The 23,608-nt window shown below is 45.4% G+C and overlaps 1 protein-coding gene across 3 annotated transcripts in view; it reads right to left on the bottom strand.

Moving 5' to 3' along the window:
• LOC132403297 (thrombospondin-2-like) overlaps positions 1–21,907 on the bottom strand; it is a 271,139-nt gene extending 249,232 nt beyond the window's left edge. Inside the window, exons 1-4 of one of the 3 annotated variants that reach the window (XM_059986753.1) lie at positions 21,687–21,907; positions 21,263–21,339; positions 20,622–21,175; positions 20,352–20,430 (exon numbers count right to left, since the gene is read on the bottom strand). In XM_059986753.1, coding sequence (XP_059842736.1) covers positions 20,352–20,430; positions 20,622–21,175; positions 21,263–21,335 — 706 coding nt within the window. In that variant the 5' untranslated portion in view covers positions 21,336–21,339; positions 21,687–21,907. Of the gene's footprint in view, positions 1–20,351; positions 20,431–20,621; positions 21,176–21,262; positions 21,340–21,594; positions 21,630–21,686 lie in introns of those variants that run through there. The other 2 variants (XM_059986752.1, XM_059986754.1) reach the window with 2 other exon arrangements.
• Positions 21,908–23,608: the final 1,701 nt, after the last annotated feature.

Here is a 23,608-nt window from a genome sequence, read left to right as displayed (position 1 = left end):
ATGTGGGTGGGGTAACACAAAGGAGTTGGGATAATACAATGGGGATAGGTGTGATACGATTGGGATGGGATAATACAATAGGGATGGGGTATCACAATGGAGATGGGGTAATACAATAGGGATGGGATACTACAATGGAGAATGGGGTCATACAATGGAGATGGGGTAATACAATAGATATAGGGGTAATACAATGGGGATGGGGTAATACAATCGGGATTTGTGTGATACAATGGAGATTGGGTAATACAGTGGGGATTGGGGTAATACACTGGGGATGGGGTAACACAATGGAGATGGGCTAATACAATGGAGATGGGGTAATACAATGGGATGTGAGTGATACAATGGGGATTGGATAATTCAATGGAGATGGGGATGGTACAATGGAGATGCAGTATTACAAGGAGATGGGTGTAATACAGTGGGGCTGGGGGTAAAACAATGGGAATGTGGTAATACAATTGTGATAGGGTAAAACAATGGAAGTGGGGGTAATACAATTGGGATGTGTGTGATGCAATGGTAACACAATGGGAATTGGGGTAATACAATTGGGATGGGTGCAATACAATGCAGATGGGATTATTACAATGGAGTTGGGGGTGGGACAATGGGGATGGGATAATACAAGGGGATAAGTTTAATACAATGGGACTGGGTGCAATACAATTTGGATGTGGTAATACAATGGAGATGGGGGTAATACAATGGGGATGGGGGTAGTAGAAATTGGAAGGGGTAATACTATGGAGATAGAGTATTTGAATAGGGATGGGGTAACACAATGGAGATTGGGTAATACAATCGGGATGGAGGTAATACAGTGGGAATGGGGGTAATACAATGGGAATTGTGGTAATACAATCGGGATGGGGCAATACAATGCAGATGGGATTAGTACAATGGAGCTGGGGGTGGGACAATGGGGATGGGATAATACAAGGAGATGGGGGTAATGCAATGGGAATTGGTGTAATACAAAAGGGTTTGGAAAATACATTGGAGATGGGGTGAATACAATGGGGATAGCTGCAATACAATGGGGATGGGGTAATACAATGGGAATTGGGGTAATACAACTGAGATGGGGTAATTCAATCGAGATGGGTGTAATATAATCGGGATCAGGTAATGAAATGTAGATAGGGGTAATACAATGGAAATGAGTTGATACAATGAGGATGGGATAATACAATGGAGAATGGGATCATACAACAGGGACAGGGTAGTGGAGAAGGGGTAATAAAATTGAGATGGGGTAATACTATAGATATGGGGGTTATACAATGGGGATGGGGTAATTCAATCGGGATGGGGATAATACAATTGGAGTTGGGTAATGAAGTAGAGATGGGGGTAACACAATGAGGATGGGGATGAAATGGAGGTGGGTTTGATGAAATTGAGATGGGGTACTAAAATAGAGAAGGGGTAATACAATGCGAGTGTGTGTGATACAAGGAGGATGGGGTAATACAATGAAGAATCAGATCATACAATGGGATGGGGTTATACAATGGGGATGGAGTAATACAATGTGGATGGGGTTGATGAAATTGAGATGGGGTTAATAAAATAGAAAAGGGGTAATACAATGCAGATGTGTGTGATACAATGAGGATGGGGTAATACAGTGGGGATGGGGTAATACAATGTGGATGGTGTAATACCATGGGGTTTGAGGTAATACAATGGGAATTGGGGTAATACAATGGAGAGGGTAATACAAAGAAAATGGGGGTAATACAATGGGGATGGGTGTAGTAGAAATGGGAAGGGGTAATACAATGGAGATATAGTAATAGAGTAGGGATGCGGTAACACAATGGAGATTGGGTAATACAATCGGGATGGGGGTAATACAATGGGAATTGGGGTAATACAATCAGGATGGGGGCAATACAATGCAGATGGGATTAGTACAATAGAGTTGGGGTGGGGCAATGGGGATGGGGTAATACAAGAGGATGGGTGTAATACAATAGGGCTGGGTGTAATACAATTTGGATGTGGTAATGCAATGGAGATGGGGGCAATACAATGGTGATGTGGTAGTACAAATATGGGGTAATACAATGATGATGGGGTAAAACAATGGGGATGTGATAATACAATGGGAATGTGGGTAATACAATGGTGTTGGGGGTAATAGGATGAATAGGATGGAGATGGGGTAATGCAATGGGAAGGTTAATACAATGGGAAGGGTAATACAATGGAGATGGGAGTAATACAATGAAGATTGGGTAATACAATGGAGATGGCGTTGATAAATTGGAGATGGGGCAAAACAATGGGGATCGGGAAATACAATGGAGATGGGGGTAATACAATGGGGATGGGTGTAATACAATGGGGTTTAGGTGATACAATAGGAATTGGGGTAATACAATGGACATGGGTAATACTAAGGGAATGTGTGTGATACAATGGTAATTGGAGTAATACATTGCAGATGGGGGTAATACAATGGGGATATTGGTAATACAATGGGCATGTGTGTGATACAATGGGGATGGTATAATACAATGGTGATGGGGTAATACAGTGGGGATAGGGTAATAAATGGACATGTGTGTGATACAATGGTAATTGGGGTAATACATTGCAGATGGGGGTAATACAATGGGGATATTGGTAATACAATGGGCATGAGTGTGATACAATGAAGATAGGGTAATACAATAGAGAATGGGGTCATACATTGTGGAGGGGTAATACAGTGGGGAAAGGGGTAATGAAATGGAGATGTGTAATACAATGAGGATGGGGTAATACTATGGAGATGAGGGTAATACAATGGGGATGGGTAATTCAATGGGGATGAGGTAATACAATGGGGATGGGTAATTCAATGGGGATGAGGTAATAAGATGGAGATGGGTAATACAATAGACAATAGGTGCAGAAGTAGACCATTCGGCCCCTTGAGTCTGCACCGCCATTCTGAGATCATGGCTGATCATTCACTATCAATACCCAGTCCCTACCTTGTCCCCATATCCCTTGATTCCCCTATCCATCAGATATCTATCTAGCTCCTTCTTGAAAGCATCCAGAGAATTGGCCTCCACCGTCTTCCGAGGCAATGCATTCCACACCTTCACAACTCTCTGGGAGAAGAAGCTCTTCCTCAACTCTGTTTTAAATAACTGACTTATTCTCAATCCATGCCCTCTGGTACTGGACTCTCCCAACATCTGGAACATATTTCCTGCCTCAATCCTATCAAATCCTTTAATTATCTTAAACGGTTCAATCAGATCCCCTCTCAATCTCCTCAATTCCAGTGTGTACAAGCCCAATCTCTCCAATCTCTCTGCGTAAGACAGCCCTGCCATCCCAGGAATCAACCTAGTGAATCTACGCTGCACTTCCTCAATTGCCAGAATGTCCTTCCTTAAACCTGGAGACCAAAACTGTACACAATATTCCAGGTGTGGTCTCACCAGGGCCCTGTACAAATGCAAAAGGACATCCTTGCTCTTGTATTCAATTCCCCTTGTAATAAAGGCCAACATTCCATTTGCCTTCTTCACTGCCTGGTGCACTTGCTCATTCACCTTCATTGACTGATGAACTAGGACTCCTAGGTCTCTTTGCATTTCTCCCTTACATAACTCTACACCGTTCAGACAATACTCTGCCCTCTTGTTCCTGCTTCCAAAGTGGATAACTTCACATTTATTCACATTGGGGATACATTGGGATACATAAGTTTAATACATTGGGGATGGTGTAATACAATGAGCATGAGGTAATATAATGGGGATGGTGTTATACAATGGCTGTGGGGTAATACAAAGGGGATAGGGTAATAAAATTGAATGGGTGTAATACAAAGGGGATAGGGTAATAAAATTGAATGGGTGTAATACAATGGGGATTGGGGTAATACAATGGGGATGGGGTAATACAATGGGGATTGGGGTAATACAATGGGGATGGGGTAATACAATGGGGATTGGTGTAATACAATGGGGATGAGGTAATACAATGGGGATGGGGTAATACAATGGGGATTGGGGTAATACAATGGGGATGGGGTAATACAATGGGGATTGGTGTAATACAATGGGGATGAGGTAATACGATGGGGATGGGGTAATACACTGGGGTTAGGGTAATACAGTGGGATGGGAGTAAAACAATGTGGATGGTGGTAATACAGTGGCTGTGGGGTAATACCCCAGCCATTGTATTACCATATAGTGGTGGTGTTGATACTTTTTTTGAGTCTGTTGGTCCTGGCGTGGATGCTATAGGCCTCCTTCCTGATGGAATGTGTGACAAACAGTCCCTGAGCAGGGTGCGTGGGATCCTTCATCAAGTCACTGGCCCTTTTCTGGCACCTTACTGTGAGTAATAGATGGGGAGCCCCAATGGCAGGCGGGCTGGTGCCAGCTTTGACTACCCTTTGTAGATCATTCCTGTCTACTGCAGCGCAGTTTCCATACCAAGCAGTGATGCAGCTTGTTAGGACACTCTCTACTACGCATGTGAGGAATGACGTGAATATGGATGTGCAAACTCCAGATCTCTTCAGCCTCCTCAGAAAGTAGAAGTGTTGGTGAGCTCTCTTGATTGTGTAAGTTGTGTTCTGGGACCATGAGAGGTTGTGCGAAATGTGCCCTCCCAGGAGTTTGAAGCAGTTTGCAATTTCTTCTGCAGTGCCACTGATGTAAAGAGGTCTTAGTTGAGGAATGAAAATCATACAGGACTCCAAAGGCAAGTCATCTACTTCTTACTGAAGCAATCTCTTTTACATCCACCTGAAAGAGTTGACAGGATCCACGATTCAGGTTCCATGTAAAAAGACAAGGGAACAACAATACGAGCAGTAAGTTCACCAGTACTACAATGTAGTCAACCTGCATCACTTGACATCAGGTCTCCTGAGTGGCAACTGCAACTAGAAGTGAAACTGGTTTATTATTGTTATGTGTACCAACATACAGTAAAAAGACTGTCTTGTACACTGTCTATATGGATCATATATTACACAATGCATTGAGCTAGTTCAAGGTGGTGCCTTCTCTTAGACAGGCACATGCACGAAAGAAAACTGGAGGGTTATGTGGATTTCAGAGTTGGTTAAAAGTTTGGCACAACTTCACAGGCTAAAGGGCCTGTACTCTGCTGTAATGTTCCATGTTGCATGTTGTTCTAAACAGAACGTAGAATAAAGTGCAAGAGCTACAGCGAAAGTGCAGTGCACATTGACTATTGTGACGTATGAACAGAGCAAGGAGGATGACAGAGTCGAACGATTAAACATTTTATAAAGTCACACTCATAACACTACAGTGTGGGAGCTACAAACCAAGCCCACTGAGACAAAACCATGTGCATTCAAAAGCCTGCACTGAAAGGGAGAGCCCTCCTCACATGGGAGACACAATGGATTCACTGTTTAGCTCAATCAACACTTGTCACATTCTCACAATCGATCCGAAATGGTTCAACAATTAAGGACAAGATCATAGTGAGGTAGATTGTGAGGTCAAGAATCCATCTTGTCATAGTAGGGAACCATTATAGAGTTTATAACTCTGGGGGAGGGTTTGGATCATTCAAAAGATTCATTTTCTTGTGGGCATTCACAGTAGATACAAAGAAATGCAATAGGATCAATGAAAAACTACACAAAAACAAAGACAAACAACCAATGTGCAAAATATAACAAATTCTGCAAATAGAAAAAGAAGACAAAATAATAATTATTATAAAAATTAATATTAAATAATATTGAGAACAATTTTAAGGGCGAAGGTGAAAAGTTTGAGGGAACTTCTTCCCCAAGAGGGTGGGGAGAGTGCAGAATGAGCTGCCAGCACAAGCGGTGGATGCAATTTCAAAACCAATGTTTGAGACATTTGGATAGGAACATGGATGGGAGGGGTGTGGAGGGCTATGGTATGGATGTAAGTCAATGGGACCAGGCAGTTTAAATGGTTCAGCATGGACTAGATGGACTGAAGAGCCTGTTACTGTGCTGCGCTTTTCTATGGCTCTATGACATGAGTTGTAGAGTTCTTGAAAGTGAGTCCATATATTGTGGAATAAGTTCAGTGTTGGGTTGAGTGAAATTATCCATCCTGGTTCAACACTCCGCTCTAATTCAAGGAAGCCACTCTCCTGAGATGAAGGCTTAATGTAATGAAGCATCACTTTCCCTCAAATCTCCAAATATCTCTCAGTTGACAAATATCTATCAATAACCATTAATCTCACTACAATTAAATGTTCTGTTTTTCTTAGAAAACAATTCCAATTTCTTTTGGAAACATACAAAGGTCCAGTGGACAGCCAGAGACTCTTGTCCAGGGCAGAAATGGCCTTTGAGAGGGGGCATAATTGTAAAGTTCCATCGGTAAACTACTAGACTAGATCCAGTAGTAGGATCGTGGCCAGCTAAGTCAAGGAGGTAAGCATGCCTTTGCTATTTTGCAGGTTATGCCTCTTCAGGAAAAGGCTGCACCCAACAAGGACGCCGGCAGCAGGGCGTCTGATGGTGTCTGTGGCAGATGAATCCAAAAGGGTCAGTGGTACAGCCATCTTGGAGGCATGCGGAGGGACCAGAGTGTTGGTCGACGGATGACATCACTAGACTAGTTAATTGTCACTGCAGGGCAGCCTCCTTATCCGCCAAGTCTGTTACACTCCTGTGTACCACTTAGCATCAGATTTGGAAGCCCAGAGAGACTGTGGGGCACGACACCATCTGTCTCATTACTGTGCAAGGCGTGTTGGAGTGGAGTTTCTGGCTGGTGTGTCAATGCTGGTCTTGAGGCCCATAAACGTGCCTGCAGAGACTAAACTCTCAGCACAGTTCACATCGAAATCAATGGAGAGCCGAGGAAGAAGAAGAATTGTAAAGTAGTGTTGAAAGAAACTATAGGGGGTATGTTTTTTTACAGAGTGGAACAGCCTGCCAGGGGTGGTGGTAGAGGGAGATACAACAGTGAAATTTAAGAAACTCTGAGATAGCCACATGGAGGCCTATGTAGGAGGAAGGGCTAGATTGATCTTAGAAATGGCACATATGCTGTGATGTTCTGTGTTCTATCAGGAAGCCAGCAGCTTCGTACAATGACAGCAACACATAAAGATTACTGAAGGAACTCAACAAGTCTGACAGCATTTATGGAGGGTTAATGTCACCAGTCTCGGCTCAAAACATCGGTAATTTATTCCCCTCCTGAGGTGCTGCCTGACCACTGAGCTCCTCCAGCATTTTGTGTGCTACTGAAGATTTCCAGCACGTTTATCACACCATTACAGACCCGTCTCTCACATACACCTGGCTAGTAAGGGTCCTTGAAAACGTTCCCCAAACTATCCTCACTGAGCACAGACAATGTGACTTATAAGAAACATTTCACTGGAGAATAGGTTTAGTGTAACCCGTCAGATGTTTAGAGATCTATGGAAGAACCTGTTGCTTTACTCAAAGGTTAATTGGAATGCTCGTCTGAATGGGTGTTGGAGGCAGAGAAACACAAAGCACATTTATGAAATTATCTAGCTCAGCACTTATGACATAGAAGGCTAAGTAATGGGAAACAGGATTTGTAAAGGCAGATGATTGGCATGAACATAACAGGATGAAGTGCCTGCCTGAGTGTTGTATGACTCTGTGATCCCCTATAGCATTAAGAAAGTGAACAAAATACCACTTGGAAGAAGTGTTGTGTTTTTATGGCTTTATGGTAAATAGCAAAGGCTGACAGATGGAGTCCAAATGAATTGTTTGGCAAGATTCTCTACAAGAGTCGTTGGAATAGACAGAAGCATGTGAAATTAATTGGTGAGCACTCTGGGAGATAGGTCAGCAACTATTCTTTGGAAAGGATACCATTGTCTTTATCCCTACGTTAAGACTAGTTTTATTATAATAACCTTTAAAGAGAAAGCAGGGCATTTTCACCCTGTGGAGAGGGTGTGGGAGAGTAGAAAGGAGAGACAGACAGACAGAGAGAGCAGAAAGAAAGGTGGGGGGGGGAACAAGACAGAGAAACGGACAGAGAGAAGGGAGAGAGAATGAAAGACACTCCAAAAAGAACAGCTGATCTTGCACAGCGCACGTGGTCCAAGTGGCAGTGAGCAATGTTCTGCGTACCACATTGGGCATACAAACAGAACACGGGCGCTGGCATCCACCGCACCGGGTAGCCACTGGCAATAAATTGTGTCTTTTTCAGAGCTTGTGTGCCCGAAAGGATTCTGGCAATAACACTGAGACAGAGCACCACACCTCTGCCTCCCAAAGTCATGCCCTCTGTTACTGATAAAGCAAGGGCAGCATGGGAATGCTTCAACCAATAAAAACTCTCCGAACTGCTGGCATTGGTATTGGTTTATTACTATCACATGACAGTTGTGGAAGCCCAGTCAAGGAGTATATTTAAAGCAGAGGTTCTTGATTAGTTGGGGTGTCAAGGATTACGGGGAGAAGGCAGAAGAATGGGGTTGAGAGGGATAGTAAGTCAGCCATGATCAAATGGTGGAACAGACTCAATGAGCCAAATGAGTCTGCTCAGCACATTCTGTTCCTGGATTTTATAGTCTTACATATGAAAATAGAGTGAAAAGCTTGTCTTGCATCCTGTTCATACAGATCGAATCATTACGCAGTGCATTGAGGTAAAACAATAACAATGCAGAATAAAGTGTAACAGCTCCTGAAAAAATGCAGTGCAGGCGACAATAAAGTGCAAAGTCTCCATAGTAGTGTAGCAGTTAATACAAGGCTTGACAACATCAATGATCTGGTTTCAATTCCCACCACTGTCTTCACAGAGTTTGTATGTTCTCCCCATGACTGCCTGGGCTCCCCCCTACATTTCAAATAGGTAGGGGCTAGAAGGTTAGGGTTAGTAAGTTGTGGACTTGCTCTGTGGGTGCCGAAAGCATATTCACGCTCATGTACTGATTCCAGCACACCCTCGGACTGCATTGGTCTTTAATGCAAGCGACACATTTTGCTGCATGTTTTGATGTTGTGATGTACCTGCGACAAACAAAGTTAATCTTTATCAATCTTTACTGAGTACAGAGGGGAGGCTGGTTTCCGTGCTGTGCTGAGCCACATCCACGACTCTGCAGTCTCTTGCAGTCATGTACCAGGGCAAATGCTACACTAAATGTCCCACTGGTCCTTACAGAAACCCTAGAGTGGTGTATAAAATCATGAGGGTGAATGTACTCAGTCTTCTCCCTCAGAGAAAGACAATCAAAAACTAGAGTATATCGGTTTAAGGTGAGAGAAAAAGGATTTTAAACACAAGAAAGTCTACAGGTGCTTGAAATCCAAGGCTACACACACAAAATGCCAGAGGAACTCATCAGGTCAGGCGGCATCTACGGAAAGGAGTAAACTGTTGATGTTTAGGGTTGAGACCCTTCATCAGGCCTGAGAAGGAAGAAGGAAGATGCCAGAATAAAAAGATGGAGAGTGGAAAGAGGCTAGTTAGAAGCTGATAGGTGAAGTCAGGTGGGTGGAAAAGGTCAAGGGCTGAAGAAGAAGGAACCTGATAGGAGAGGACAGTGGACCAGAGGAGAAAGAGAAGGAGGAAGGCACCAGGCGATAGACAGGTGAGAAGGTCAGAATGGGGAATGGAGAAAGGATAGTGGGAGAATTTGTTTACTGGAAGGAGAAGGTTTTAAAAGTATCTGAGAGGCAAGTACTTCACACAAAAGGTTATACAAACAGCATATGGAACTAACTGCTGGGGAAATGGTAAAGGCAGGTACAATGGCAACATTTAAAAGGCATTGCATGAGTAGGAATGATTTAGAGGGATGTCGGTGATGGGACTGGCTTGGATGGGCATTTTGCTCGGCATGGTCAAAGGGCCTGTATGGATGTCATGTCACCCTCTGACTCTATTATCACTGGTTTTATAAAGCTCAAACTCCCTCTCAACAGCACCTTGGAAGCAAATGAAGAGTGGGCTGTGGCAATCCAGGAAAGTCTCTCAATGCTACCTTCTAGAAGGCCATTACACAGAACATAGAACATGGAACAGGACCACAATTTTGTGCCACTTTTAATTGACTTCAAGATCAATTTATTCCTTTCCTTCCACCAGCTCTCTATTTTCCTTTCGCCTGTGTGCCTAACTAAGAGTTTATTATATTTGGAGTGGCATGGTAGCATAGTGGTTAGCACAATGCTTTATAGTAAGGTTCAATTCCCACTGCTGTCTGTAAGGAGTTTTGTACATTCTCCCCGTGATGGTGTGGGTTTCCTCCGGGTTCACAGTTCAAAGATGTACCGGTTTGGTAGGTTAATTGCTCATTGTAAATTGTCCTGTAATTAGGCTCAGATTAAATCATGGGATTGTATATCTCCTCTCAATCTTCTACATTCCAAATGCCTAACCTATTTCCACTCACTGTGGAAAGCAGCCAGTGAGTGAGTGGGCCTGTGAAGGAGTGGAGATTTGAGGCTTTGACTGGAGAGATTCTGGCAGTTTTGGCAGTTGGACTGTGCAATCAAGTCAATTAAGATTTGAATAGCTCAGCAGAAAGCCGCTGATTGGGCAATCAAGGTCAGGTGACCAAGCAGTTTGAAAAGCTCAAACAAATAAATAGAGGGTTACCTCAAGCAGAGTGGCCTGTGAGTGAGCGGGCCCGTGAAGGAGTGGAGATTTGAGGCTTTGACTCGAGAGGCTTCGATGAGAAGAGGCTGAGGACTCCAAGTGAGGTGAGGCCGGGTAAGTTCCTTTCAAAGGAGAAAGTTTCAAAAGTTGAGGCAAGTATTGGGTAGGTCATGGCAGCTGAGATCAGCCTCATGGTTTGTTCATCCTGCAGCATGTGGGAAATCAGGGATACTTCCAGTGTCCCTGACGATTATGTATGCAGGAAGTGTGTCCAACTGCAGCTTCTGGCAGACTGCATTGAGCATCTGGAGCTGCGATTGGATTCATACTGGAGCATCCACAATGCTGAGAAAGTTGTGAATAGCACATTCAGTGAGTTGCCCATAAAGAGGGCATGCAGGTACAGCAGGCAGTGAAAAAGGCAAATGGTATGTTGGTATTCATAGCAAAAGGATTTGAGTACAGGAGCAGGGAGGTTCTACTGCAGTTGTACAAGGCCTTGGTGAGACTGCACCTAGGTTATCGTGTGCAGTTTTGGTCCCCTAATCTGAGGAAAGACATTCTTGCCATAGAGGGAGTACAGAGAAGGTTCACCAGATTGATTCCTGGGATGGCAGGACTTTCATATGAAGAAAGACTGGATCAACTAGGCTTATACTCACTGGAATTTAGAAGATTGAGAGGGGATCTTATTGAAACATATAAAATTCTAAAGGGATTGGACAGGCTAGATGCAGGAAGATTGTTTCCGATGTTGGAGAAGTCCAGAACAAGGGGTCACAGTTTAAGGATAAAGGGGAAGCCTTTTAGGACTGAGATGAGGAAAAACTACTTCACACAGAGAGTGGTGAATCTGTGGAATTCTGTGCCACAGGAAACAGTTGAGGCCAGTTCATTGGCTATATTTAAGAGAAAGTTAGATATGGCCCTTGTGGCTAAAGGGATCGGGGGTATGGAGAGAAAGCAGTTACAGGGTTCTAAGTTGGATGATCAGCCATGATCATACAGAATGGCAGTGCAGGCTCGAAGGGCCAAATGGCCTACTCCTGCACCTATTTTCTATGTTTCTATATTTCTATTCAATCTCTCCATATAACTCAAGTCCTCCAGACCCAGCAACATAAATTTTCTCTGCATTCTTTCAACCTTATTTACATCTTTCTTCTAGACAGGTGTTCAAAATTGCACACAATACTCCAAATTAGGCCTCGCCAACATCTTATACAACTTCAACATAACATCCCATCTTCTGTACTCAATATGTTGATTTATGAATGCCAATGTGCCAAAACCTTTCTTTACAATTCTATCTACGTATGATGCACCTGTATCCCCAAGCCCTTTGTTCTACCACACTCCTCAGTACCTGAGCATGCAAGACCTACCCTGGTCCCACTGAAGTACAATACCTCACACCTGTCTGCATTAAATTCCATCTGCCATTTTTCAGCCCATCTTCCAGCTGATGCATCAACACATACAAACAAGCTGGAAGAACTCAGCAGGTCGGGCAGCATCCGTGGAAAGGAACAGTCAACGTTTCAGGCCGAGACCCTTCGTCAGAACTGAAGAGGAAGGGGGCAGGGGCCCGATAAAGGAGGTGGCGGGAGGATGGGAAGGAGAAGGCTGGTAGGTGCCAGGTGAAAAACCAATCAGAGGAAAGATCAAGGGGTGGGGGAGGGGATAGGCAGGAAAGGTGAAGAAGGAATGTAAGGGGAAAGCACTATGGGGAGTAGAAGAAGACAGAATCATGAGAGAGGTGATTGGCAGCTGGAAGAGGAGGCAGAGTGAATGTGGGATGGGGGAAGGAAGAAGGAGGGATCCCTCTGCAAACCATGATAGCCTTCCTCACTGTCCACTACACCCCGGTGTCGCCTGCAAATTTGCTGATCCAGTTAACCTCATTGATATAGATGACAAACAACAAAGGACCCAGCATCTATCCCTGTGGTCATCACTAATCACAGGCCTCCAGTCAGAGAGGCAACCCTCTACTACCACTCTCTCACTTCTCCCACAAAACCAATGTCTAATCCAATTTACTACCTCATCCTGAATGCTGAATGACTGAAGCTTCTTGACCAGCCTCCCGTGCAGGACCTTACAGACAACAAACAAGAGAAAATCTGCAGATGCTGGATATCCGAGGAACACACACACACACACAAAGCACAAAAATACAACTGCAGATGCTATGGATCAAAGAATACGTACACAACGCTGGAAAAACTCAGCAGGTCAGGCAGCATCTGTGAGAAAAGAGTAGTCAACGTTTCGGGCCAAGATCCTTCAGCAGAAGGGTCATTCCTGATGAAGGGTCTCAGCCCAAAACGTTGGCTACTCTTTTCTCACGGATGCTGCCTGACCTGCTGAGTTCTTCCAGCGTTGTGTTCGTACACACATAAAATGCTGGATGAAATCAGCAGGCCAGGCAGCATCTATGGAAAAAGTACAGTCAACATTTTAGGCCAAAACCCTTTGGCTAGACTCCTGAATTCCTCCAGCATTTTGTGTGGATTCCATGTAGACAACATCCTTCGTCAACTTTCCTGGTAATTCCCTCAAAAAACTCCATAGGATTGGTTAGACACAACCTACCATGCACGAAGCTACGCTGACTATCCTCAATTAGTCCATGTCTATCCAGGTACTTATATATCCGGTCCTTTAGAATACCCTCCAATAACTTCCACATCTGATGTCAGACTCACCGGTCTTTAATTTCCTCGTTTATATTAAGAGCCTTTTTTAAACAATGGAACAACATTGGCTATCCTCCAATCCTCTGGTATCTCTCCTGACACTAAGGATATTTTAAATCTCTGCTAGGGCCCCAGCAATTTCGGAACTTGCCTCTTGTTGGATCCAAGGGAGCATCTTGTCAGGCCCTGGGGATTTATTCACCCTGATTTGCCTCAGGGTAGCAAACACCTCCTCCTCCGTAATCTGTACAGGGTCCATGAAGTCGATGCAGCTTTGCCTCACCTCTATAAACTCTGTATCTGCCTCACGAGTAAATACGGGTGTAAAGAATACGCTTAAGATTTCCTCTATCTGACTTGCTTCCATACATGGATTCCAGAGGACCCATTTTGTCCCTAGCAATCCTTTTGCCCTTAACGTACTTGCAGAATCCCTCAGGATTCTCCTTCACCCTATCTGCTAGAGCAACCTCATGCCTTCTTTTATTGTTCCTGATTTTTGTCTAAAGTGTTCTCTTGCATATCTTGTACTCCATAAGCACCTCATTTGTTCCTCCTTGCCTATACCTGCTATGCAACTCCTTTTCTCTTTTAACCAGAACCTCAATATCTCTTGAAAACCAAGGTTCCCTACACTTGTAATATTTACCTTTTATTCTGACAGCCATACACAAGCCCTGTACTCCCAAAATTTCATTTTTAAAGGCCTCCCACTTTCCGAGAATACCTTTGCCAGAAAACAGCCTGTCCCAATCCACACTTGCCAGTTCCTTTCAGATACCATCAATATTGGCCTTTCTCTAATTTAGAATCTCAACCTGTGGACCAGACCTATCTCTTTGCATATTTACTTTGAAACTAATGGCATTGTGGTCAATGGATGTAAAGTGTTCCCCTACACCTGCCTGCAGATCCAGTATCACATATTCTCTCATTGATACTTCTACGTGCTAATGAAGGAAACTTTCCTGAACATTTGACAAACTCTATCCCATCTAGTCCTTTAACAGTAAGGGATTCACAGTCAATATGTGGAAAGTTAAAATCACCTAGTATAACAAATTTATGTTTCTTGCAACAGTCTGCGATCTTTCTACAAATGTGTTCTTTTAAATCCCTCGGACTGTTGGGTGGCCTGTCATCCAGCCCCATTTGAGTGGTCATATCCTTCTTATTCCACCCTTTCTTTCTCTATCAATTGAAGGAGGATGAGAAGTAACTCAATAGAGGTGTATAAGATGATAAGAGATACAGTGGAGATCCAGAAACTTTTTCCCAGGACAGCTGATAATGGTTAATACAAGGGAGCATAATTTGAAGGTGTTTGGAGGAAAATGTAGGTGGGATTTCAGAGGCAGAATTTTTAAACAGAGTAGTGGGTGGTAGTAGAGGCAGATACATTAAGGATATTTAAGAGATCATAGATCGGCACATGGACAAAATTAGAATAGCAGGATATGTCAGAGGATAGGGGGAGATTAATCTTGGAGTAGGGTAAAAGGTTTGCACAACATTGTGGGCAAAGGGCCTGGACATTCTAACAGTTCTGAAACAGGTGATCTTCTAAAAAGGAGTGGAAAGTGACCAACCCCTGGTCTCCACCAAGCTGGACTAGGCGTTACATGCTGAGGTGACGCTGTCGCAAGGCCGAGGCTGAGGACGAAGCCAAGGGCAGGACACAGGCGCGGAGGCAGAGTTGCGAACCGGGAACCGGTATCCAGGAGAGTCCTTACACCGAGACAAGGTTTACGTAGAGTATCCAGAAAATGATGCGGAGCTTAGAACTGACATTCCTAAGGGATCAGGAAACGAGGCTTACTCACTCTAGAGTCGACCAACAAACTGGCAAAGCAGGGCTGTGGCGCCCGAGTTTTATCCTACGTTCGCTAAAGGGAACCAGGTGTGTTGTAATTAGCTAAACTGGGAACAAATGGAAATCAGGCGAGGGGATTCAGGCCCATTTGAAGAGGTAATAGCAAGATGGGGAATTGCCAGGCAGGACCATGACAGACACAGAGCTCAATAGTTGGTGCCACAGCCTCACATGGGTTCAAGTCTGATCTCGGGTGCCGTTTATAAAGTTAGTAGATTCATCATATCCAGTTGCAACCTATCTGCCTCTCCATTCTCCCAGAAACTTACTGGCAGGTTACTTGGTTGCTATAAATTATCCACAACTAGGAGGAAATACATGTGGTTTTGAGGAGAACGCGCAAACTCCACGCAAACAGCACCGAAGATCAGGATCAAACGTGGGACTCCGGAGTTGTTAGAAAGTGACTCTGCCACCTGTGTCACCATGCCAGCAGCTGACACACATCGCCTCTAAAAGCATAGCAGCTCACACCCTCACGGCCACCGGCAAGTCCCAGGAAGCCTCAAGACTTTAGAGGATTGACCCGTGGTGCTTCACATCACCAGGAGACAGAAACACCACCACCCCATACAAAACAGCAGAAACCCACGAGAGAATTAGAACAAGATAGAATTGGGCCATTCGGCATTGAGCCTGCTCCATCATTCCTTTATGGATGACTTCAAAGTTCAAAGTAAATAAAAGTACAGATATGTCATCATTTACAACCCTGAGATTCATCCTCCAGTGGCATACTCAGCAAATCTATAGACTAGTAACTATAACAGGATCGATGAAAGATCAACCAGAGTGCAGAAGACAACACACTGAGCAAATGCAAATATAAATAAATAGCAATAAATAATGAGAATATGAGCTAGAGATAAAGAGTCCTTAAAGGGAGATCATTGGTTTTGGGAAATGGGGCAAGTGAGTGTAGTCATCCCCTTTTATTCAAGAGCCTGATAATTGAGGGGTGGTAACTGTTCTTGAGCCTGGTGGTGTGAGTCCTGAGGCTCCTGCACCTACTCCCTGATCGCAGCAGTGAGAAAAGAGCATGGCCTGGGTGGTAGGGATCTCTGATGCTGGATGCTGCTCTCTGTGGTAAACCATGTAAATCTGCCTGGACACACCCCTCTGCTGACTGCTCCTGTGGTTCCTCCCACAGACCCCTGGATAAAGGTGATTGTGTCACTGTGCCTCCCACAGTCCAGGGCGGTCATCCGGAACGGACGTGGTCTATTTTACTGCTAATAAAAGCATTTCAGTATTTCCAGTCTTTTGGAGTGCATCACTACATCTCATGTAGATGCGCTCAGTGGTTGGGAGGGCTTTGCCTGTGCTGTACTGAGGAGAATCCACCACCTTTTGTGAGATTTTCTGCTCAAAGGTATTGGTGTTTCCCTACCAGGCCGTAACACAGAAATCTGTCAAAGCTTTCTCTCAACCCCCTCTTCTTGTCTTCTGCCCGTAACCTTTATCGGCCTGACTAATCAAGAACCCATCAATCCCTGCTTTACCCATTGGCCTTGGAGTATTGTGTGTAAATAGGATGTAGAGACTGTGGAGATGGTGCAAAAGAAGCTTTCTGGAATGATGCCTGGATCTGAGGGTATGAGCCATAAGGAGAGGTTGGACATTAAAAGGTTAACCCTTTCTCACCCTCTTCCCGGACTTCCAACTATCTGCACACACTGTTGCCTGTGGAGTAGGCTGCCCCCTAGTGCACCAGATAATTATCAGCACAAGAGATTCTGCAGATCCAGAGCAGCACAGACAGAAGGCAGGAGGAACCCAGCATCTATGGAGAGGAATAAATGGTTGGTGTTTCCAACTGAGCCACAGATGCTGCCTGACCTGTTGAGTTCCTCGGCATTTTGTGTGTGTTACACTGAATAATTATACCAGCTACAAAAAATGTTTGGATCACAAGTTATCCACAGTAAAACCTGAGCTGCTCTCCAGGCTGAGTAGCATCTTTGAAGGGCAGCACAGATTCTGTAGAAAGTACATGGCAATAGTAGAGAGGAGAGGAATAAACAGTCAATATTGCAGCCCGAGGTCCTTCCTCAGCTCTGGAAAGGAAGGGTGGGGGAGAGATATAAGCTAGAAAGTGATTGGGGAAGGAGGGAGGGAGGATGAAGAACAAAGCTGGGAGGTGATAGGTGGAAAAGGTAAAGGGCTGAAGAAGAAGAAGGAATCCAAGAGGAGAGCAGAGTGGACCATAGGAGAAAGGGAAGCAGGGGACCCAGGGGCAGTTGATATGCAGGAGGAGAAGAGGCCAGAGTAATAAACGGAAGAGGGAAGGAGGGAAAAATTACTGGAATGAGAAATCAATATTCATGCCATCAGTTTGGAGGCTATGCAGGAGGAAGGTATTGCTCCTCCACCCTCATGGTAAAAGAGGAGGCTCTGGACCGACATGTTGGAACGGGTATGGGGATAGAAATTAAAATGCTAGGCCACCAGAAAACTCCACTTTTTGGGCTCGACAAGATGGTCCCTTTACTTATGTCAGCCCTCACCAATGTAGAGGTGACTGCAGTTGAATATTTTCTGTTTTAATTTGCCATAATTGGCTCAATTCTGAAATGACTGATTTGCCAGACAAAGGCACAAAATAAATCTGGGCTCGATTCTGATTTATGAGTGCTGCTTCGTAATTAGGTACACTTGTAACGGGAATATCTAATCAGCCAATCACATGGCAGTAACTCAATGCACAACAGCATGCAGACATGGTCAAGAGGTTCAGTTGTTGTCCATACCAAACATCAGAATGGGAAAGAAACGTGATCTAAGTGACTTTGATTGAGGAATGGTTACTGATGTCAGACAGGTTGGTTTAAGTATCTCAGCAGCTGCTGATCGCCTGGGATTTTCATACACAACGGTCTCTAGAGCTGACAGAGGATAAACAAAGGACGTCCAGTGAGCGGCAGTTTTGTGGGTGAAAACACTTTGTTAATCAGAGTGATCTGGGGAGAGTGGCCAGATCAGTTCAAGCTGACATCACCCTGCCATTCATGACTTCAACTGCTTCCCTAACAGATTCTCCGTCTTAGCCACTGTGGCACTGCAAATTGTTTCTGAAGCTTCACAGCTAACAGCTGCAGTCCCAGACAAGCGTCACACTTTGCTGAAGGCTACTGTTCTGTAGACTGCCCGGCTATTTTGACATATCTTTCAAAACATCTAACCACATACTATTCCAATTTGTGTGTGCTTCTTTTTGAAGCAACCAGCAATCTATCCAGAACAGGAATCTTAAATCAAACAAAGGTAATGTCTCAGAAATCACTGCCGAGTCCTCTTACCTCTCAAGTAACATAAACCCATTAAGGACATCTCGGTGAGTCCACACTTCGCTGCAAGTCTGTCGGGTTACCGACTATATTTGGTGCTGCTGGTGCGGCCTCCTCTACATTGGTGAGACCCGATGTAGATTGGGGACTGCTTTGTTGAGCCCTTCACTCGATCCACAATGAGCAGGACTTCCCCGAGGCCAACCATTTTAGTTCTGATCCCCATTCCCATTCTGACACAACGAGGCCACTCTCAGGTTGGAGGAGCAACACCTTATATTCCGTTTGGATAGCCTCCAACCTGAACATCAATTTCTCCAGCTCTCCACTCCCTCTTCTCTCCTCTTCCATTCCTCATTCTGGCTCCCTTCTTACCTCTTCTCTTCTCCTCACCTGCCTATCACCTCCCACTGGTGCCCCTCCTCCTTACTCTTGTCCCGTGGCCCCACTCTCCTCTCCTACCAGATTTCTTCTTCTCTGGCCCTTTACCTTTTCCACCTATCACCTCCCAGCTTCTTACTTTATCCACTCCCTCTGGTTTGTACTCCTTCCCCTCACCCACCTTCTTATTCTGGATCCTTCTCCCTTCTTTTCCAGTTCTGATGAAGGCTCTCAGGCTGAAAGGTCAACTGTTTATTCCCTTTCATAGCTGCTGCCTGATTTGCTGAGTTCCTCCAGCATTGTGTGTGCTCCTCTAGATTCCCAGCATCTGCTGAATCTCTTGTTTTATGACGTTCATTCTTTCTGACTTGGATACCCCAGCCTTTTAGTCTCACAAGACTTCTGAAACACACACAAACATTCTCCAACTCTCCTTCTTTGTGAGTAAGCAAAAAAACTTCTGTTTTTTAAGTGACACCCTTCACCAAGCCCAGAACACTACACCGTCACTGAGGTGCTTGTTGAAGTGATTACCATTGCATTGTCAGACATACAGTAGCCAGTCCCCACAGATCAAGTAACAGCCCACAGCAGCTCGGGACAGGCAGCTTCAGTGGTGAGGAGTGAACAGGTGACATGTCCCGCCGAGACCCTTCTCCAGGACTGGAAGGGAAGGCGCAAGATGCCAGAATAAGAAGGTGCGGTGGAGGGAAGAAGAATAGATGGAAGGTGATCGGTGAAGCTGGCTGGAGAAGAAGGAATCTGATAGGAGAGGAGAGTGGACCAGAGGAGAAAAGGGAGGAGGAAGAGCTCGAGGGGGAGCTGAAAGGAGGTTAGAAGAGGTAAGGAACCAGGGTGGGAATTGACCAGCGGAGGGGGAGGGGACCAACTTCTGAAAGGAGAAATCGGTGTTTATGCAGTCCGGTTGGAGGCTACCTAGATGGAATATGACATGTTGTACCTCTAACTTGAGAGTGGCTCATCGTGGCCAAAGAGGAGGCCAGGGACAGCCACGCAGGATTGGAATTAAACAGCAACGGGGACAGCCAGCAACGCGGTAATGGCCAAGTTAAGCGGCTCTGTTGTAAATGGTGCGGGTGAGGAAATGGTACTGGCAAGGCCACCCCTGAACAAGACCACCGGAGAACTCATCTCAACATCTCATGCATCATCCCTCACGGTCGCCGGAGCCCAGCATAAGGCTCAGATTGAGGACCAGCAATCTACCAGCTTTACCCACCGAACCAAGACTGAGATCTATTATTCTGATATGACAACAGTGGGTGGGATCAAACCAAAATACACCATCCACCCAGTCTGTCATCCCGTGCAGACTGTTAACAACACTGAGCAATTTTCATTAATGCCACAGACGCTAAAAAAGAGAAAAAAAAGAGACGTTTCATTCAGCGATTGTCCATTCTCCCTGGTGTATTTCAGAACAGAACCACAAGACGATTCAAAGTCATCCTAAACGCAGCTGAGAACTCACTCTTACCTGGATGAAGGCAGCCTTTACTCCTGAGGACATCTGCTATGGAAGCGCCAAAAATGAACTGGACGTTCTGCAGGAAACCCTGCGGACAAGACAACAACAACAACATTAACTCCTGACCGGGAAGCAGGTCTGCAATCTCAACAGAGGTGAGGATGTGGGATTATCGGCGAGGGGAGGCGTTCAACCTGGGCGCCGACCGGATTACTGTTGATGTCATTGCGGGACGCGGCTTTATCACCAGCAATTGGTGACTAGGTCCCGAGAACATACCTTGAAGTTCTTTCCCGGCGTCAGTCCTTTCGCCACGTAGAGCCTGCTGTTAGTTGAGGTCAGTTGCTCGTAAAACGGGTCGTCGAGGATGAAGCTATCGGCAAGTTCACAGCCCACGTACAGGTTGGCGTTCTCTCCGCTCACGTGGACGGTGATGTTCTTCCACTGAGAGTCAGCGATGTCCACATCCTGGAAGGAGACCAGGTTCTGGGACCTCTCCACTGTGTACTGGAAATCCAGCGTGTTGGCCAGTCCGTTGGAGATGATCTCCAGTTGCTGTTTGTAACCCGGACCCTCGATGGACAGTAATGTCCCCTGGCTCTTTCGGTCTTGCCTCACGCTGGCCCATAGGATGAAGCCCTCGTGGTACTTCATGAGCCTCACGATCTCGCCGAGCTTCTCGCTGGAGGCTGCAGGTATCTGGTCGAATCGGCTGAACCGGAAAGCCGGGATGTTGCGCTCGGGACCTCGAAAGAGCTTCACTCCAGCCGTCTGCCTGTTCACGTTGCTGATGGCGAACAGGTCGTAGGTGACCTCCTCTTCGGAGACATCATCTAGGGAGCACATTACAGAGTGAGAGTCGGCCAGCAGCCGGCCAGCCCGGCGGTGCCGCAGCCCAAAGACCGGGGCTCCGTACTTACCGACAGACTGAGCCCCGGTTCCCAACGCCAGCAGCCAAAGCAGGAGCCAACGCAACTCTTCACTCGGCATCATCACCCTACAACAGAGCACAACAGTCTTGAAAAGCCGCCGTCCAAACTCACTCCAACCTCTGTTCCCACCTAACGCCGAAACCTCTGCACTTCAGTGAAGCCAGTTCTGGGCTTAACACAGACGGTGAGCAATTTACCAAGAAAGAAAGTTAAATGTGTTAACTTAATGCAGATAAATGGAAATTAATTGTTTTTTTTTAAATATATTGCAACTTTCTCTCTGCGTGTCTACGTTGCAATCGATTTAAAACGTCTCTCACCCAGTGTTTGAAATCGGTGTTCGATACAGCAAGTGATATGTAGACGGGGACCTCTGTGTGTGTGTGTGTGTAGTGGCGGCCCGCTGGCTAACCTGTCTATCTCTCTCTCTCTCTCTCTCTCGCACTCACCGGGCACGTCAGCCGTTGCTCTAACCAGCAGCCCAGGAGTAGCTGGGCTTCACCGCGATCCGCTCTTTATATACCCTCCTGTGGGGGCTGTCAATCATCCGGGGAGTGGGGTGGGGGAAGTGGTGCCACTGTGCCTCCAGAGAAGTTACATAATCCTCACACCCGCCTTGTTCCGCAACCGGACAGCGTCCCTGTGCAGTGCCGGCTGCGGGACCTCGCCAAGATTCTGGGACCCCCCCCCCTTCCCGCCCCCCGTGACGGCTCCCTCCACGCCTCAGCCCTCCTCCTTCGCTCCCCCCCCACCCCACTTTGCCGAAACCAGCGGCCGCCAGGACAGGAGGAGTCAGTCTCCAGCCCTCGCGTGTGAAGGAACCTGACATCAATGTGACTATTGTAAATTAATAACAAATCGCATAGGATTGTGCGGAATTCTGAGAGTTTACCACGTGGAGAGAGAGAAAGAAAGAGGGGGGGGGAGAGAGGGAGAGAGATGGAGAGAATCAAAGAGTGAAATAAAACCCACCCATTCGCCAACTAATATTAACATTTAATGGATATATTACATGGAAAGAGCTAGATTAATAAGAGCATTCATCGTGGCAGTGTTAGTCCACATTGTCAAACTTTCCGGGATTATTTTGTCTAGGGTTACAGTAAAGAGCGAATTATTTAGAAAGTGTGTGTTTAAAAGTGAATATTGGCAGTTGCGACTTATCAAAAGTATTGAAGCAGTTCTGTGGTTCTAGATAAGCGGCCCGTCTCCAAACAACCTTAGTTCTGAAGTTGTTGCGGAGAGCTCGATGGGATGAAGGTGGCCACGGCCGGGTTCTCGCTCTCTCTAATCGGACTTCTTCAATATGAAACTCCAGCTTCCAGCTAAGTGTCCGGCGTGCAGTTCAGGCGCAACCAGCTTTAAGAGGCGGCGGGGCTGGAAGTGGTAAATATTTATCCCTTCTCTCTCCTACAGCAGCGCAACGGCCTCTGATTTGAGTGAGTTAACATCCGCGCCGAATGAACTCCTCCCGCCGAGTAGGACATTAGCGTAGACCGGAGTAATACCTGCGCCGATTTAACCCCGATACTGGTTTAAACACTGAATTAACTGGATTAATATCGCAGCTGGGGGGAGGGATTAGACCTCCTGATTTAACAACTGTAGGATTAAATAGATTAACATATACTGGATTAACTCGTCCATTGGATTGCCATCCCCAGGTTAACATGCAGTGGATCTGTTGAATTAAGCTTTCACTGGATTTATTCCTGGTTATCATTCTTTGGATTAACCTATTTGGTGGACTGACATCCACTGGTTTAGTATAGGCAGTTAAATAATATGATTGCTTAAAATTAGCCTCCTCCACTGGACTAACATCAGCACTGGAATAATGTCCACTAGATAAAGCTGGCTCACTTGATATTTCCACTGGATCAACGCCTTCACTGAATCAATGTCTCCCCTGAATTAATTATCACTACTGGATCAACCACAGCATCATACTGATTCAACATCACCACTAGGTTAACCATTAGACAGACATCCCACTGAATTCACATATATACTGGCATTAAACTGTTCACTGGATTAATACCAATTGGAACAATTCTTGCACTGGTTCTATGCATTCACTTGCTTTACATCTTCACTGGATTAGCACGCAGTGAATTATCTTCGGTGGATTCATTCATGTATCTCCACTGTGCTTGCATTTTCACTACATTAGCTCCTACTTGATAATTCTCTCCAGTGGATTGATTCATCTACTGGTTAATACCTGCGCTTGGGTGACACCTTCACTGGATAAACACCAATTGAATTAACATCCACTGGACAGGCATCTTCACGAAACACACACAAAGGAATGTTACATGGAACAAAATATTC

The sequence above is a fragment of the Hypanus sabinus genome, chromosome 12 (genome assembly GCF_030144855.1).
Source record: "Hypanus sabinus isolate sHypSab1 chromosome 12, sHypSab1.hap1, whole genome shotgun sequence".
Classification (NCBI taxonomy): Eukaryota; Metazoa; Chordata; class Chondrichthyes; order Myliobatiformes; family Dasyatidae; genus Hypanus; species Hypanus sabinus.
Note: the sequence above shows the minus strand (reverse complement) of the source record. Positions and strands in the feature narration are given on the sequence as shown.